The sequence below is a fragment of the Podarcis vaucheri genome, assembly GCF_965113315.1.
Source record: "Podarcis vaucheri genome assembly, chromosome: 4".
Lineage (NCBI taxonomy): Eukaryota > Metazoa > Chordata > Lepidosauria > Squamata > Lacertidae > Podarcis > Podarcis vaucheri.
Window position 1 is genome coordinate 28127522 of NC_138762.1, and position 18032 is coordinate 28145553.

Genomic DNA, 18032 nt, shown 5'->3' on the forward strand with positions numbered 1-18032 from the left:
GGTTTTCCATTCCTCCAAATGTTTCCCCAAAGAAGTGAATTGCATCTAGAAATAACACAGCACACTGGAAAAAAACCTACATCTTTTTTTTTGGGGGGGGGATAATTTTTATTTGATTTTCCAAGTATAAAATAATAATACAACCATACACATCCACATTTACAGATTCCTCCGAATCTCTGGGCTTCCCATCTCCCCTCCATGGCTCCTATTATTAGATCTTTTCCCATAATCTATATTTTATATTACTCCATTGTCTCCATAGTACTTGCTACAGTACAAGTGTTATTGCAGTCCTGCTAATATTTTCATCTGCTTACAGGTCTCCAAGATAAATTATAAAAAAATTCCCATTCTTTGTTGAAGTTACTGAAATGGCAAAACTGACCAGAAAGCTCAGGAACCAAGAAGACTAAAACAAAAAAACACCTACATCTTTATTTCAAATATATATCAAGTATCTGTATCAATATTTCAGCAGACATGTCACTCAGTAGTGGCAAGCATGGCTACCTGATGATTAAACAGCACATTTTAAAGGACATTTATCTATTAAAAACTGGATACTGCATTTCCAGGCAAGGTGTGCAATAAAAAAAGACAATTCACAAAACAGAAAAATGAAATAATAATTAATAGTCAGGGCAGTGCTATCATGAGCAGCAGGAACATATCTGAAAACTGAAGTTTTAACTACAAAGCTACAGCATGTCAAAAACAAAAACAACACATCAAATAATATTACTAAGTCAAAATAAGGATTGAAAAATCTTGAAAATAAGTCAAAATAAGGATTGAAAAATCTTGAAAAGTCAGAGATGGGGAACGAGCAGCCCTCCAGATGTTGCTGGACTACAACTCCCATCATCCTAGCTGTGCTTTAAGGTTTTATGCAGGGGTCAGCAAACTTTTTCAGCAGGAGGCCTGTCCACTGTCCCTCAGACCTTGCAAGGGGCCAGACTATATTTTGAATAAAAGAAGAATGAATTCCTATCCCCCACAAATAACCCTGAGATGCATTTTAAATAAAAGGACACATTCTACTCATTTAAAACCCGCTAAATCCCGGACAGTCCGTGAGCCGGATTGAGAAGGCGATTGGGCCGGATCTGGCCCCCCGGGCCTTAGTTTGCCTACCCATGGTTTTAAGTCTCTGAGAGGATATCCCAGAGACGCAACAGGCAGGGCTGGCCCAATACATTTTGGCATGTGAGGTGGATCCCAAAATGGTGCCTCCTCCCCACCAGGGAAGAAGGGGAAAGGGAAGCTGTACGTCAGGAACAAGGGGGGAAGTTCAACAGCAGGACCTGCTGTCCCTGTGGATTCTGCCGCTGTGGCGGTGACCTCAGCTTGCCACATGGGTAGGCCAGCCCTGGCAACAGGATACAGCTAATCTCCCTCTCCATGGGTAAAAAGGGCCAGGGAGGGAGCCTACCTTCCTCTGTTGGTGCTTTGATGACACAGTTGAGGAACAAGAGTTTGGATTTGACATCCCGCTTTATCACTACCCGAAGGAGTCTCAAAGCGGCTAACATTCTCCCTTCCCTTCCTCCCCCACAACAAACACTCTGTGAGGTGAGTGGGGCTGAGAGACTTCAGAGAAGTGTGACTGGCCCAAGGTCACCCAGCAGCTGCATGTGGAGGAGCAGGGAAGCGAACCCAGTTCACCAGATTACGAGACTACCACTCTTAACCACACACCACACTGGGGGCAGAGCTTGGGCAGCTTGGGACCCACCAGATCCAGAGTCCCCTCGTTCCCCTGGCATGGCCTCAGAATGGCAACAAAACCATGCCAGTGCTGGCTTGGAGAATTTCCCTCGGACGAGAACCAGAATTACACAGGGGGGAACTGTCAACCCACCAGCCCAGCTTCCGCCGTGTCGAGTTGCAGCTCGGCATCCAAAGAAAAATCAGTCTCACACCATGATAGGTTCCGAAATATGGCTGCTCCTAGGGCTAATGCAGCACAGCTTTTATTGTGTGAAATCAGAAAGATACAAAATACAAGCCAAGCAATTTGTTCTAGCCAGCAGATAAGGACCTTCATGCGAGCATCAGGCCATGCTACGTTAACCAATCATATAGGACAGCACGAGCTGTTCACGCGCTGTTCATGCTCCAAGGATGCTTCTAGCTATGAAATCACCCTGCAACAATAAGAACTTTGCTCATGCTCTCATGTACAAGCAATCATTTTCCCACATGTCCCCTTTTCTTGTTTATATTATTAGAGGAAAAGAGGGACCATCATTCCAAATCGTACACTTCATTGCCTAAGCGTCTACACTTTGCAACGTAAATTCCTCTTGTAACCCCTGTGGTGGGCCGTGGTCGGTACCACCATGCAGTGCATTGGGAAATCAAAGAGGGTATGCATTGAATGCAACAACACACCATAATGAAGCCAGCAATACATGCAATTACAATCAATAATATATTTCTTAACCATAATCCATTAGGCAACTGTCAGGGCTGCTACCCAGTCCCAGCTCACATAGGACCACGCTACCAGCGTTCACGTTATACAGGTTCCATTTTCAAACTGCAATGTGCAGCCCTACGTCTTCTATGTCAGGCCGGCGAAGATCCGTCTGAGTTTCCGCCTCTAGCACACCAGCTTAATACCCTAGCCTTGCTCCATCTCCTGCGCCTCTCCTTAACGTCTCTGGGTCCTTCTGCCTGGGGTTTCCCCCTGCTCTCCCCCCTTGCTCTGACCGCTGGCGCTCCCTTCTGGGAATCCCCGGACTCACTGGACAGGCTCGGGGATCTCGGGTCGTCATCCCCACTCATCCCTCCTTCGTATTCCTCCCCCTCGCTCTCTGTTTCCTCCCTTCTCTGCGTCTCTGCTCCTGAACCCCTGACAGCAACCAAGAAAATAAGCAATCCCATGGATCAAAACCTTCAGGTGGATTCAAAGGATTATGGGCTATCATTTGTTCCATATAATCAATAGTAGCAGAGATATTGGTCGATTGATCAGTTATGTACATGCAGCAATGAGAATGAATTAAGGCACAAATTTCACCTTTAGATGCAAAGATTACATTTAAAGCATAAAAAGTTTATAAAACAACTTCTCTTATTTCTGACATTTCTTTGTTAATCATTTTTAAAGCCAAGATGGTGGAATTGAACAAATTTTCTGTCCAGTTTGCCAATTTATGCAGATCACGGTAGTTCATGGCTGCACCTAAAGAAGGCAGAAGGGACCTAGAGATGGCTGTCCCTGTATATTGAGAAATAGGTGATTGTACTTCCCTTCTGTTACGCAAACGGACCGCTGGGAGCTTATCTAGTTTATACACCAAGGGTACTACTATACCTAACGTGCAGGTACCAGAAAAGGCAGAGGGGATTTCTTTGTAGGCACGTGTGCCACAAAATAACCATAAATCAGATTGAAGCAAACATGTAGTTCTGCTGCTCTTTCTCATCCAGTCGAACCAAACATAAAAGTCTCTACACGCAGCTTGTTGTGCATAGGTCATGTAAGTTGTGACATTATTAACTAAAACCTTTGGTCTGCCACTCATGGTTGTAACATTAAGAAAACAAGAAGATCCATTAATGTATTCATATGTCCAATTACAATATGGATAATGACCTAAAAAATTTTTTTTGCTATTATGATTAAAATGAAAACAATAAGAAATGCTATTTCTACAAGCGATAGAAATACAGGAGGTAAACTTATGCGATTGTCCTTCATGTTATTGCTAATCTTATATGAAGCATTTATAGGAATGCTAGAATACCACCACCAAAAAAAGGTTCAAAGCTTTGAGAAGCTTTTTAAAATCATTTTTCTCAGCAGCTAAAAGGCACTAGCCAAGCATATTCCGCTTGCTGTAACTGAAAGATTGCAACAAGGTCGAAAACAGAGCCCATTGTCGCAGGCCTTGCTAAAGAACCATATTGCAACTTTCTGTCCGGGAACCATGCCAAAGCACAAGAATGAAACAAACTGGAACACACTGAAATTCCCTCACCCCCTCCCTTGCCAAGAGTCCACAATAGTGCCAAGACAGCCCTCTGTACATGTTCAGGGGAACACATCATAGGGCAGGACTCCTGAGGGAGGAGAAAAAAATATCTGGGGGGTAAAATCCAAGTGATGTCAATAAGGATGAGAATGGTAAATTAGTCCAATGGCTGTTTCTGAGCAACCTGCGTGATATTTCGTGGCTCGATTATTGGCATGTAAAAACCACAATCCAGGAGAAACCACACAGCCATTTCTGCAGATACAGGAGCCCATTTGCTGTAAATAGGTCTGATGTATTGCTCTTTGTACTGCTGAGTCAAAAGTCCAAGCCCAATGAAGCGTGATGACACAGATGGGATGGTTGCTATTAGGAGGCAGCAAAACTGTAATGATGTTTGGTGGTTGAAGTGGCTTCCCAGGGAAAAGGGGGGCCAATGCAGTAGGGGTGAAGATGGCCTTTCAGCGTGCCAGGAAACACTGGAACAGCTGTGGAAGGTGACTTTGATCTTGTCTGCTGGATCCTTATGTCCTTTAAGGGCAGAAAATAATGGAGACAAAGTAGAGGTGGGCAGGTCCAAATAACTCTTTATCCAATTCAGCTGTCCAAGGATTTGTTGTAAATCCACCAGTCTAAGATGACCAGGAAACTGTAGTTGAGGTGTAACTGGAATGGCTGCAGATGCTGTCAGCTTGTGTCCCAGGTACGTAATAGGTAAAGTCCGCTGTATTTTTTCTTTAGCCATTGTCAATCCAACAGGTTTTATCCTTAGCAGGATTTTGGGACACGGTGGAGGACAAGGCCGTGGCTAGCAGGCTGTGGCTAGCAGTGCCCACTGACTGGCAGGCTTTAAGCATATCAGCAATGGCTATATTTGATGTTGCCATTAGAAGGCGCAGCTCTTGCGTACAGTGCTCATTTGCAGTATCAAACACAAGCTGGCGTACAATCGGTTCTTGTGCTGCCAGGTCCTGAACTTGCCACTTGAAGGTATTATACAAGCGATCAACAAATTGTCCATAGAGCTTTGCAGGGCCCTGTCTGATGCTGCCCATTTGGCCATTGCGCTCATTCCTGTCATCAGGGACAGAGGCCAGAGCCTCTTGGGCTGAGGCTGTGGTGGCTGCCCAATACATAGGATCAAGGACCAACTGTTGGGCAATAGGAAGAAAATTTCCTCCTCCCGTCAGCCCATCGAGAACATCGGTTTGGGTCAGCATGACGGGGGCTGGGGGTGCAGGAGCAATCACAGGAAAGAGATTTGGAGTATCAGAATCAAAAGGCAGCAACGGAGCGGTGGCACAGAGAGATCTTTGAAGAGGAATTGTAGGAGCGGTGCCAAATGCCTTGGGCGGAGGAGGTAGAAGAGCGGGGGGTGCTGCAGAATTTGAAGAATGCAGGGGAGTGACAGGAGGAGCCGAAGGGAAAATGTCCAGCGGTTTAGGAGGTAGGTTTGAGGCAGGCAAAGCAGGAGCGGGGAGGGCGGGCGAAGAAGCTGTTGCAGCAGCCAGAAGAATGTTTGAAGGAGTTAAACACGACATAGCTTTGTAGACGTTACTCCAGGCATGCAAGACCTTGACATCAATCTGAGGATGATTTTGAAAGAAGTGTCCAATTTTTTTCCAATCGTCTAACTCCCAATTTCCGTCCTGGGGGAACCAGGGGCAGTGAGTGTCCAGGGCTTTTATAAGGGACTTAAGGTCAGCTTTCCGAACAGCAAGGTTGTTACTGGCCAAAAGGAATTTAAGGTCTTTAAAAAAATTTTTCTGTGGTGCAGAGAGAGACTTTCCCATGATTGCAAGAGTTGCAAAAAGAGCAGGGAGCACTTACCGGAGGGATCCTTAGGAGGATGAGGGAGGCGCCTTTTTGCCCTGTCCGGGCGGAAGTAAGTGCTGATAAGTCCGTAACGTAGTCCAGAATCACATTCACACGGGAGCTCTCACCAGGGATCCACTACGTGGATGAACGACGCGTCTGCAGCCCTTGCCAGGCGAGGTGAGGCTGAACGTTGTTTAACAGCATGAAATCCAAAAGAAATCACACGGGAGCACTCACCAGGGATCCACTACGTGGATGAACGACGTGTTGGTGAGTGCTGAATAATGAAAAACAACGTGAAGTCCGAAGGCAGTCACACGGGGCACCAATTGTCGAGTTGCAGCTCGGCATCCAAAGAAAAATCAGTCTCACACCATGATAGGTTCCGAAATATGGCTGCTCCTAGGGCTAATGCAGCACAGCTTTTATTGTGTGAAATCAGAAAGATACAAAATACAAGCCAAGCAATTTGTTCTAGCCAGCAGATAAGGACCTTCATGCGAGCATCAGGCCATGCTACGTTAACCAATCATATAGGACAGCACGAGCTGTTCACGCGCTGTTCATGCTCCAAGGATGCTTCTAGCTATGAAATCACCCTGCAACAATAAGAACTTTGCTCATGCTCTCATGTACAAGCAATCATTTTCCCACACCGCCGTGGTTTGCACAATCTTGGCAGGGCTTAGATATGGCAGCTCCTCTGTCCAGGATTTCCCATTTCCTAAGATGGTATAATTGTTCTGACCTTGTAACCTAGGTGTAAGCAACACCGATGAGAATGAAATTTCATTTTCTCTTTTCTTCATCCTGCCAAGCCACACAAAGTCTATGAAGAAAGCCTTCATTTCATCTGGATCACATGAAATTCAAATGCCCAAGGATGGGAATAAGGTGAAGACCTTACAGAGGAAGCCCCTGCTCACAAAAAAGGGGGGTGGAGAGCCCATGGCACTCACCCAAAAATCAAAATGTGCCAACCAGGTTGGCCACCCCTGACATATATCAGAGAGTCTGCCTACAGCAATGCTGCTTATGATGTGGTGCAGGGGTCTGAATGTCCCGATCCAAGCTTTTTTGAATTATTAGCACAGCTAAGTGTTAAGATAATGCCGCTATACATTCAGGTCTGGAGGCTCTGATGACAAAGAACTTCAACTCTCTGCATCTGCTCTAAGCACAACCAAACAACAATGGGAATGTTTGACTTCAGTTACATTTGTGAAAGGAAAGAGTTTCATTTCCTAACCACAGCTCCTGGAGGCTGCAGGCACACCAGAGAAGCCCTGGTTGTGAAAAGTGTGCTCTCGCCTTGACCCAGATTCCTGAAAGGGGAGGCAAATTTCATTTCAAAAGCAAAAGTTGGATCATGGAAATGAGCACGAGAAATTCAGGGGTGGGAGCAGCAAATCTGGCCTCTTTAGCAAAGGCAAAAAACCCTCTCTTTCGATACATTCAGCTTATATGCCTTTTTATATAAAATAATGCATCAGTCTTATTTCTCCCTTGCAGCATCTGCATCCAGAGTAGGAATGGTGAAGCAAAGAGGTTCAGCTTCTCTTATCCCATGTGACCTGGGATATGTGGCTTTGGACTCGACATGTGTTCAGAAATCCCACTCTTCCCCGTTGGACAGGCCTATAATTTAGGACGGGAACATAAGAGGTAGCAAATAATGAATTGCCATTATTATTATTATTATTATTAACAGTAGTAACAGAAATAGTAGCAGTAATTACAACTCCACAATACTTTCTGGTATGCACGGTGGTTTACAAATCCCATTTAGTTCACTGAGATGTAGGTAAAATAGTACAAGCAACAAAGAGGAGTTAATCTCATGCCTGAAGAGAATGCTGGTCTGCCCATGAACTTCCTGTGTGGGATTCCAGTTGTATTTGGCTGAAGAGGGCTGGTGCAAGGATGGCAAACCCTTTTCAGCCTGAGAGCCACATTCCCTCACAGACCACCTTCTGGGGGCCACATACCAGTGGTGGTTGGAGCCAGAGGTAAAAAAGTGGGTGGAGCAACAAATGTGACTCTTACCATTGTTCTATAACAGGCATCCCCAAACTTGGCCCTCCAGCTGTTTTGGGACTACAATTCCCATCATCCCTGACCACTGGTCCTGTTAGCTAGGGATGATGGGAGTTGTAGTCCCAAAACAGCTGGAGGGCCAAATTTGGGGGTGCATGTGTTACGATATTCCGTTCCACCTTAACAGATATGTGGAGTTGCTGTATGTCAAATGTCTGTTTACATTCCAGGACAGCTTGCTGGGAACTTCTGTTGTGTGTATAGCTTTTGCTTATGCTGTTTGCTTGGACACGAAGGGGAGAAGACATGTTCTTCCCACAGCCTCTATCTGCCCTTCTGTTGCGAAGAGTTTACTCTGCTGGCTTTCATGCTCAGCTTCTGAAGGTTTCTGAGGCTTGAGTCGCAGTCATATGCTGATCCAAGGACCGGAGATCGCCCAGCTGCAGGCCTGTGGGCTGGAGCCAGCTGGGGGCCTGCCAATTGCCCCCATTTCCTTGGACGCATCCCAACAGCCTGTTCTATAGGCTACATTCCCATCACAGAAAAGCCAGCAGTTTCTAGACCAGCAGTTCTCAACCTGTGGGTCCCCAGATGTTGTTGGACTACAACTCCCATCATCCCTGAGCTCTGGCCTTGCTAACTAGGAGTGATGGGAGTTGTAGTTCAACAACATCTGGGGACCCACAGGTTGAGAAAGGCTGTTCTAGACCCTCCACAGTGGAAGCAGATCCATGAGGGCCTATGCAACAACCTCAGCCGGCCCTCAGCCAAGCCCCACTGGCCTTCCTCACTTGCAAGCAGTTGGTGGGTGAATGGGGCTGTCACTGGCTCAGACTCCACCTGCTGCTGGTCTCTCTCTCTGTACCTCCAGTGCCAGCGGATAGCAGCAGTGGAGGACTCTGGGCTCTCACATTTCAGCGATGCCCGGTGAGACACTAAAATTTGTCCTCCCCTCCTCTCACGCTCCGTTCTACAGCATTGTTGTGGTCCTCCCTGCAGCACGGCACCCAGTGCAGCTGAACTGGTCGCGCCACCTTAGAACTACCTCTGACACCAGACACCGCAGACTCTCTAAGCAGACAAGTGAGAGGCACAATCATAGGCAGAAACACTCAAAAGTAGGACATTGAGAAGTTGAGTGAGTGAGGTGGAGGCATGGCCAAAGACAGGCCTGGAAGCTAGACGAAGAGGTGAGGTTTCGCACACCTGTGCAGGAGTCTCACATTTCTGCAGTGCTCTCCTGAAAACACTCAATAATATGTTTGCCAAAAATGCTGCACACACACACTCTCTCTCTCTCTCTCAACAGCTGAGAAGAACGCCAGAATCATGATGACATTCTGGAGATCTCCCTGGGGGGAAACAACAGACGGTTCTTTCTGAAGATTAGAGCGAGCAGCTGGGGACATCATTCACAGTCCCTTGCCATGGGTGCTATTAATAGGTTTTAAACCACCACCCCCTAAAAAAAAGCAAAAGGGGGAAAAAAGAGAAGGAAAATGTTCTTGTTTGCAAATCTTACTTACTGCTCCTTCTGCCTCAGCCAGCTGGCAGGCCAGGAGGGAAAGCAGCTGTGAAAAGGATGGTCTTTTTCTGGAGTCCAGAGCCCAGCAGGAACACAGCATTAAATATCTGCAAAGACAACAACAAAACCAGAGGGGGGGATACGAAATGATTTCCCAAAGCATTTTCTATGGGAAAGTCAGGCAGGTGGGATATGAATGTGTCCCAAAATACAAGCACACCTGGGCTTTTAAAAGATCCTAGGATCAAAAGAACTTCAGCTGCAGCCCAGACTCAAGGCGCTTCGTTAAGACAACACCCCAAAACATGAAAACTTTTAAGTTAATGTGCCTGCTTTAACATCTCCACCATGTTATCAATAAGCTTGTTTGGCCGTCTCATATACAGTATTTGAGAATCTCGTGGCACCCGTCTGAAGCAATGATCTCAAGTAGATCTTGCAAACATTTACCGTATTTTTCGCCCTATAGGACGCAATTTTTCCCGTCCAAAAATGAAGGGGAAATCTGTGTGCGTCCTATGGGGCGAATGCAGGCTTTTGCTGAAGCTTGGAGAGCGAGAGGGGTCAGTGCACACCGGCCCCTCTCGCTCTCCAGGTTTCAGGAAGCTATCAGCAAGCCTGGGGAGCCCGCGGGAGTTCCCGCAGGGCTCCCTAGGCTGCGGATAGCAGCCTGCTGCCCGGAGCGCAGGGCGCGCTGAAGCTGCGGCTGGGGGGGGGGTTTCCTTTATTTCCCTCCCCAAAAACTAGGTGCGTCCTATGGGTCGGTGCATCCTATAGGGTGAAAAATACTGTATGTGGCTTCAGTCCCACATCCATTATCCAAAACACTCTGAAACTAGACATGTTGGTTTAAGTTCTAAGCAGCTCTGCACCACGGCTGGGGCCAGGAAAAAGGGGCAATCCAATAAGGTGAAATGATGTCCACACTGCATTATCAGGGCATGTATACCAATGGTAGAAACAGGGAAAGCAGACTGAGAAGTGTGTGTGTGTGTGTGTCCCCCAGAATGTGCAACACAGGTCAGTTTCTTTGACTCCTCTGTTCCCTTAACTTGCATAACCAGCATTTATGCATCCCTAAATTGTGCCTGGGCAGAATCCTGCCCCTCCCCAGCCCTCGGTATTCATACCCCATGCTTACATTTCTTCTGTAGCATAAAACGGACAGTCCATTTTAAAGCCACTTTGAATTAGCTTGTAGAAGTTTGCATCCACTTGTATTCCAGGGTAAGGATTGACACCTAAAACAGAAAGATGGGAGGAGTGAAGAGTGAAAAAGTGGATGTTGAAAAACAGGCTTGCCACACCCTTCTTCACACAATTCACGACTGCATATACACTGTACATTTAAAGCAAACAGCTCTCCCCCCCGCAAATCTTGGGATCTGTGGTTTACCCCTCCTAGAGCTATAATTCCTAATGCCTCAACAAACTATAGTTCCCAGTATTCTTTGGAGGAAAGTCATGTGCTTAAAATTATGGTGTGCAGTATGCAGCCAAATGCACCCACATCATTGAGTTCATTTCTCCATATTACCACATCAGTTTTGTTATTTAAAAACAACAACTCGTGAAGATTAATCGGCATATTAGTGCCAATTTCTCCTAATGTACACATTTTTGTATCCAACACATTTTTGTATCCATCCCCTAACACACACATTTTTGGAAAGCATACTTCACCTAATATAATGCATTCTGTAAGTTATTTTCCTGCACACTTTACCCTAGTAGAGTGATTCCCAAACCTCCCCACTCCCCGAAGACCACTTGAACACTGCTGAGACTTTGCGGGGGGGGGGGGACTTAATGATTTTTCTGCCTATTATAACAATTGTAATGCATGGTGCTGGATGCTATATAATTTTTAATTGGAGGTTTATTGCTTTTATTTCATACGTTGAATTTTATTGAATTCCAATTCAGATTGTAATACAATAAGAAATAATGTAAGAAATAAGAGAAGCAATAAAAATACAATTAAAAATCCACATGCACCATTAATACAGTGGATGTTCTATTTCCAGTCTTCAACCACAAATTCACAAATGTGCTGTGGATGGCTTGAATGAAGATTGTGGACCTGAAGGAGCATCTCCACCCCCATCGTTCTGCCCGGACACTGCAGTCCAGCGCTGAGGGCCTTCTGGCAGTTCCCTCACTGTGAGAAGCCAAGTTACAGGGAATCAGGCAGAGGGCCTTCTCGGTAGTGGCACCCGCCCTGTGGAATGCCCTCCCACCAGATGTCAAAGAGAAAAACAACTACCAGACTTTTAGAAGACATCTGAAGCCAGCCCTGTTTAGGGAAGCTTTTAATGTTTAACAGACCATTGTATTTTAATATTTTGTTGGAAGCCGCCAAAGAGTGGCTGGGGAAACCCAGCCAGATGGGCAGGGTATAAATTAATAATAATAATAATAATAATAATAATAATAATAATAATAATAACCACTGTCTGTGAACCCCTGCATTTCTGAAAACATTACCTGGCTAGAAAATTTCAGAGAATTGCTTTGGAAAGTGCCAATGAGGCAAGTCCACATTGAATGCAAACTGAACCAATTTTTTCTGCCACCCCTTGTTTCTGGGCCCTCCTTAATGCTGAAGTAGGCAACTTAATCCAGAACATACCAAGAGAGAATATTTCCCACAGTAAGATTCCGTAAGACCAGACATCACTCTTAATAGTATAAATCCCTTGAAACAAGCTTTCAGGAGACATCCACTTAACAGGTAAACAAGCCTGTAGGAAGAGGAAAGGGGGGGGGGAGGAATCATTTCTGCACTGAAACTTCCACACATCAGAGGAAAAAGAAGAAGAAATACTGCACAAAGTCTAGCAATTAGTATGCACGGACTTCATTTTTAGAGGAATATCTGCTTTGGAACAGGGTGGTTGTGGCCTTTGAGGGAGCACATGCAAAGCATAGTGGAACTAGAGTAGGAACTAGGATTTTCACATGATGTTGCTGAAGCTGCTCTTGTTTGAAGCACCTAAAAAACAGATAACCAGGGATGCTTCAGACTCGATCGATTCCCTATATGAAAAGTTTCTCAAGCATGTCTTCCCACTGTGTGTGAACACACAGTGAAATACAGTGGTGCCCCGCAAGACGAATGCCTCGCAAGACGAAAAACTCGCTAGACGAAAGGGTTTTTTGGTTTTTGCGTTGCTTCGCTAGACGAATTTCCCTATGGGCTTGCTTCGTAAGATGAAAATGTCTTGTGAGTTTGTTCGCTTTTTTCTTAAAGCCGCTTGAAGAGGCGCAGTTGCGACGGACCGTGCTTCGCAAGACGAAAAACATCGCAAGACGAAAAGACTCGCGGAACGAATTAATTTTGTCTTGCGAGGCACCACTGTATCTTTGGGTGTGGGTGTGCATGACAAGCTACACTGAGGATTTAGTATTTACTGCAAGGAAGCACTTTCTGTGTGAAGGTGCCCTCAGACAGATGGCTTTATGCAGCCTCCAGGTTCATAGACATCACGCTACTGAATATAAGCTGCTGTTGGACAAGGACAGGAGAAGAAGGCTATTGCCTTCATGTCCTGGTTACAGGCTTACTGGAGGCATCTGCAGGAAATGGGATTTATAGGCAGTTACGGTAGTCTAATCCGGCAGGGGTCCCTTTCATAAGGAAGTTAGGAAGAAAGCAGATATGTGTGTTCTAGCAAACCCAGCAAGGGAATCTGTACCTACAAAGAGGCTTTGGCACACAGATTGCCATTCTAGATCACAAACTGTATGTGCAAAGGAGTTCATCCAACCCCCTGAAGTTGTGGAGGTGTGAATAAAGAGGCGTTTTCCCTCCCTCTCATAATACCAGAATCTGGGGTCATCTAAGGAAGTTGAATGTTGGAAGGTATCCAGAAAAAGAAAAGGAAGTACTGTACTGTATTTCTTCACACAGCATATAGGGTAGTTGGGGGGGGGTATTTTTTTGGCAAAATTGTTTTTATTGATTTTCCAAATTTAAACAAATCAACCACAAATTACAGCAACTTTAATACAATTTTTCAAAAAATTGGCTTCCCACACTGCTTTCCATATGTCCATAGTTTCCTCTTGTCGCTGCGTTGTTTTCTAATTCACATTCCATTCCTTACATTTAACCTTATATTGCAATATTTTTGGAGGTATTATTTCTAACTTATAATTCTTAACCATCAGCTTATCCACTTGCCAATTCCTGCATGTACACACAGCACACAGTTAAGCTATGTTAAATTCATTGCCACGGGAGGTCATTAGAGTCGCCAAGTTAAATGGCTTTGAAGGAGGATAAAGACAAATTCATGGAGAATAAGGCTAGTGAAGGTTACTAGCCATGATGGCTGTGCACTACTCTGGTGTGTTTCTGAATACCAGTTGCACAAGTAGGGAGATTCCTACTGGGCATCTGGTTGGCTATTGTAAGAACAAGATGCTGGGACTAGATGGGCTTTTGGCCTGATCTGGAAGGGTTATTTTTATATTCTTACGGTTAGTACTACTGTGTTGTTATTATGATTAGCATAAAGCTATGAAAAGAGCCTGCCAAAAGCATCTACTTACGTTCCCCCGGACAACGTAGTTTGAATCATTCTCTATGTCCCTCGCAAGTCCAAAGTCGCAGATTTTTGCCACTTTCCCGTGAGTGACTAGAATATTCCTGGCAGCGAGATCCCTGTGAACACACTGTCATGGGAGAATGGTGTGAGTTTGCTTCACGCCCTGTTTCACAACGGCCAAAGAACAACATTTAAGACCCTGATTGTTTCCAAGCCAACACTTTTCGCAGCTCAAATCATATGCCAAAATAGGGACACTTGGAGGGTTTGTAAACATGTGCTTATTTTGCTTAATGGTTTGTCCAGCCCTGCCTATGGCCTAGAATGATGGGAGGTAGAATCTGAACCCTGGAGGGCCCTGTCCCCGGTGTAGACCACACTGAATTAGATAGACCAACAGTCTGGCTTGGTGTGAAGGAGCTTTCTCTGCTCCAATGTTCTCATCTGGAGGCCCCTGTTTCCCTGTTCATGGTCTATGCGGTGCTTCCCCTCTCCAGCACTTGAAGGGCACACATCCTCTTTTTTAAAACAACAACAACCAAAAGTGGGTGAGCCTACGAGCAATAAATCTTAGAAAGAAGGAACCGAAAGATAACACCGATCAGTTCACTGAAAGTTTTATGTGCTGGAGGGAAATTGTATGAAATACTGTAATACCGATAATCACATTTCACTTGATGGAAGTGAAGATTGCTGGCTGCCCCTTCCAAAAGATGAGCGATGCACCATTTATCTCTGACATGCTCTTTTGAGAGTGGCGCTGTCTGGGCAAGCACACCTGCTGCTCCTCCTGGCTCCTCCTGAAGGGCACTATCCCCCTTGTTTGGCATAAGACTTACATACGCAAAAGGAAGAGTATTTTGACCTGACCCCATGTTAAAGGCAGAAATTCATTTCCCATCCCAATGATATATAAACACTGGGCACCAAAATTCAGAACAGAGTTCAAATGGTTCCCATATAGCATTGCATCATTATTGCAGAATCAAAGATAGTCTTTAATGACTGCCAAATAGATATACTCCAGCAGAATAATTATTTGTTGCTCCCCTGTTGGGGGCTACAGCTAGTGAGCTACAGGAAGGGCCACACAGCTCAATAGCAGAGCACATACTCTGCATACAAAAGGTCCCAACCCATAGCCAGGGCTGGATTTAGATTTGATGAGGCCCTAAGCTACGCGGGTGGCACTGTGGGTTAAACCACAGAGCCTAGGACTTGCTGATCAGAAGGTTGGTGGTTCGAATCCCCGTGATGCCCATTGCTTGGTCCCTGCTCCTGCCAACCTAGCAGTTCGAAAGCACGTCAAAGTGCAAGTAGATAAAGAGGTACTACTCCAGTGGGAAGGTAAACGGCATTTCTGTGCACTGCTCTGGTTCGCCAGAAGCGGCTTAGTCATGCTGGCCACATGACCCAGAAGCTGTACACCGGCTCCCTCAGCCAATAAAGCGAGATGAGCGCCGCAACCCCAGAGTCGGCCACAACTGGACCTAATGGTCAGGGGTCCCTTTACCTTTAAGCTACTGAAGGTAATGGGGCCCTTTATATGTCCAGCTGCCCTTTGTCAACAACAAATTGTCATTGTTTTTGTGTTGAATACAGTGGTGCCTCGCAAGACGAAATTAATTCGTTCCGCGAGTTTTTTCGTCTAGCGAATTTTCCTTCTTGTGAAGCACGGTGTCGGGAAAGTTTTGGAAAAGCTTCAAAAATCACCAAAGTCTTCAAAAACCTCAGAAAATGCTACCACACCGCGTTCTATGAGTTGCTCCTTGAAGTCAAGTCGCAACTGTATTAACGGTGTTAAGAAAAAGGAAACAAACTTGCAAGACGTTTTCGTCTTGCAAAGCAAGCCCATAGGGAAATTTGTCTTGCGAAGCAGCTCAAAAAACGCAAAACCCTTTCGTCTAGTGAGTTTTTCGTCTTGCGAGGCATTCGTCTTGCGGGGCACCACTGTATATGCTATATGGTAATTTATGGCCCTAACAGGTATCTAAAACCAGTGATATTTTAGGGAGCAGGCTAGCAGGCGGGGTCCGTTACGCAGCATCTCCAGCTACTCTTGTCTGAAACTTTGGAGAGCTACTGCCAGTTGGTGTAGACAACACTGAGTTAGACACATTCCAAGCTATTTAAAGTCTGATTAACTCTTGGAAATCCCACCTAAAGGCACCCGTCTTTGCACCCCATAATCCCACAGTCCTTGTCCAGCAAAACCTCTGTGATGGCCAGGAAATGCTTGCTCTTCTTCCCTTCTTTTTGGAATTACTTTGCCCTTGAGGATTTTTGCTTCCTCCATTCTTTGACATGTTTTAGGCAGACAACAGCCAAAGGACAGGTAAATACCTCCATCTTCCTTCTCTCTCATTCCATCAATGTTCCAACTTCCAACACTCCCTCCCCCTTTCCCCACAAACACTGGAGCATCATCACACAGCTGTTCTTGGTTCCCTGGCATCTCATCTCCCCATCTAGACCTCCTGTCCTCCTGCCTCCTTCAGAAATTCAGTTTACATTTTGCCTTTTGTTTTACCTCATTTAGAAAACCTTCTTTCTTTGGAACACTGCTGCCTTCTCAGTCCCTCTTGGGGAGCTTAATAGAGCATTCTGCTACCTAGACCGAATGTTAGTCACACTGTGTTCTTGTGTATTTGGTAAAATATGCTAGTTTCTGAGCCAGCTCTGCTGAACTGGCAGCAGTGTTCCTTTGGCAGAGAAGAGTCATGGCAGCAGAGAGAAGAGGTTCCTCTCAATTCCCCTCTAGCCATTTGCGTTCCAGAGAGATGCATCATAAGCAACTATGGCAACAACCAGGACTGACCTAAAACATTCTGATGCCTGAAGCAAAGGGCAAGAAAGCACCCTTATTCCATGTGAAGAAGCTGATTAGACTGGCGATGGGACAGTAACCTCCTGAGGGCAGCAGTCTTCCTTAGAGGACATAAGGCAGGTTTTATCAACAACATGAAACTGTCCTCCAACATCTCGCCAGCGTTCCCTGCTTCACAGCATTTGCCACCTGAGGCAATCATCTCATTCTGCCTAATGTTGGGGCTGGTCCTAGTATTTACACACACACCAGAAAAACGTATTTCTCTCATAAAAGTCCATTTCTAATTAAGTATTTTATTTTTTTGTAGTTCTGAGCTGGAACATCCAGCTGGAGAGGAGAGGAGGTAATAGGATTTGGACCACTGTATGCATTTTTGTTCTCTTTATCATCTGAACAAATTTTCACACATCATGCTTACTGATTTTGATTCCAGAAACTCCATTCCTTTGGCAACTTGATATGCGAAGGAGAGAAGGTCTTCAAAAGTCAGCACATTGAGGTCCTCTTCATCATCTATTCCCCTGTTCACATATTTCATTCCTTCTACAAGTGAAAAACAATGGCAAGAGCTTTATTTCGCTAAGGCTTGAGTTTCTGTCACTAGTATTGTTTGCCAAATGACTACATTACTTCAGACCATTTTTTTAAAAAGCCCACAATTACAACCAGGGACGCGGACTTATAAAAAATATTGGGGGGGCCCGGGAAAGCTCGTGAAATGTAAATAAGCTCATGAATATGCAAATAAGCTCATGAATATGCAAATAAAGTGGCGCCGCCCCCTCGTGAGAGAATAGGGGAGAGCGTGCTGCTGCCTATTAATCAGCTCCGGAACAGCTGATAGGCGGGAAACCTGGGGCTAGAGGCAGGAGCCCCCGCCCCCGGGGATTCCCCTGTTCTCGCGGGGGACGGCCGGGGCTCTCCGGCTAGGGCGCGCGGCTGGCTGGCTGGCTGGCGAGGGAGCAGGTGGGGAGGAGGCGGGGGACGGCGGCGGCGCCCGAGATTATTGGGGGGGCTGAGCCCCCCCCCAAAATTTTTTGAGGGGGCTCAAGCCCCCTCAAGCCCCATGGAGTCGGCGCCTATGATTACAACCCAAAAGGAGACTTTGATTTCTTACCTTCCTCAGCAAGCAGGGCAATTCTGCACAATTTAGAGGCCAAATCTAAGTCTTTTTTTGCAGATGTGTTTCCAAAGTCATCCTTTGGAATATATGATCCATTTCTTAGTATATATTCATTTCTGAAAAAGATTTTTTTTTTTTTAAGAAAAAGGGGTTGCTATAG

General features: G+C 45.6%; 1 protein-coding gene across 3 annotated transcripts in view; it reads right to left on the reverse strand.

Moving 5' to 3' along the window:
• Positions 1-7258: 7258 nt before the first annotated feature.
• The window catches only part of FLT3 (fms related receptor tyrosine kinase 3), a 54610-nt gene continuing 43836 nt past the window's right edge, over positions 7259-18032 (reverse strand). For 2 of the 3 annotated variants that reach the window (XM_082220264.1, XM_082220266.1), the window contains exons 18-24: positions 17867-17988; positions 17168-17292; positions 13924-14046; positions 11999-12110; positions 10508-10607; positions 9368-9473; positions 7259-7442 (exon numbers count right to left, since the gene is read on the reverse strand). In XM_082220264.1, the coding sequence (XP_082076390.1) occupies positions 7365-7442; positions 9368-9473; positions 10508-10607; positions 11999-12110; positions 13924-14046; positions 17168-17292; positions 17867-17988 (766 nt within the window). In that variant the 3' untranslated portion in view covers positions 7259-7364. Of the gene's footprint in view, positions 7443-9363; positions 9474-10507; positions 10608-11998; positions 12111-13923; positions 14047-17167; positions 17293-17866; positions 17989-18032 lie in introns of all 3 variants that reach the window. The other variant, XM_082220265.1, reaches the window with a different exon arrangement.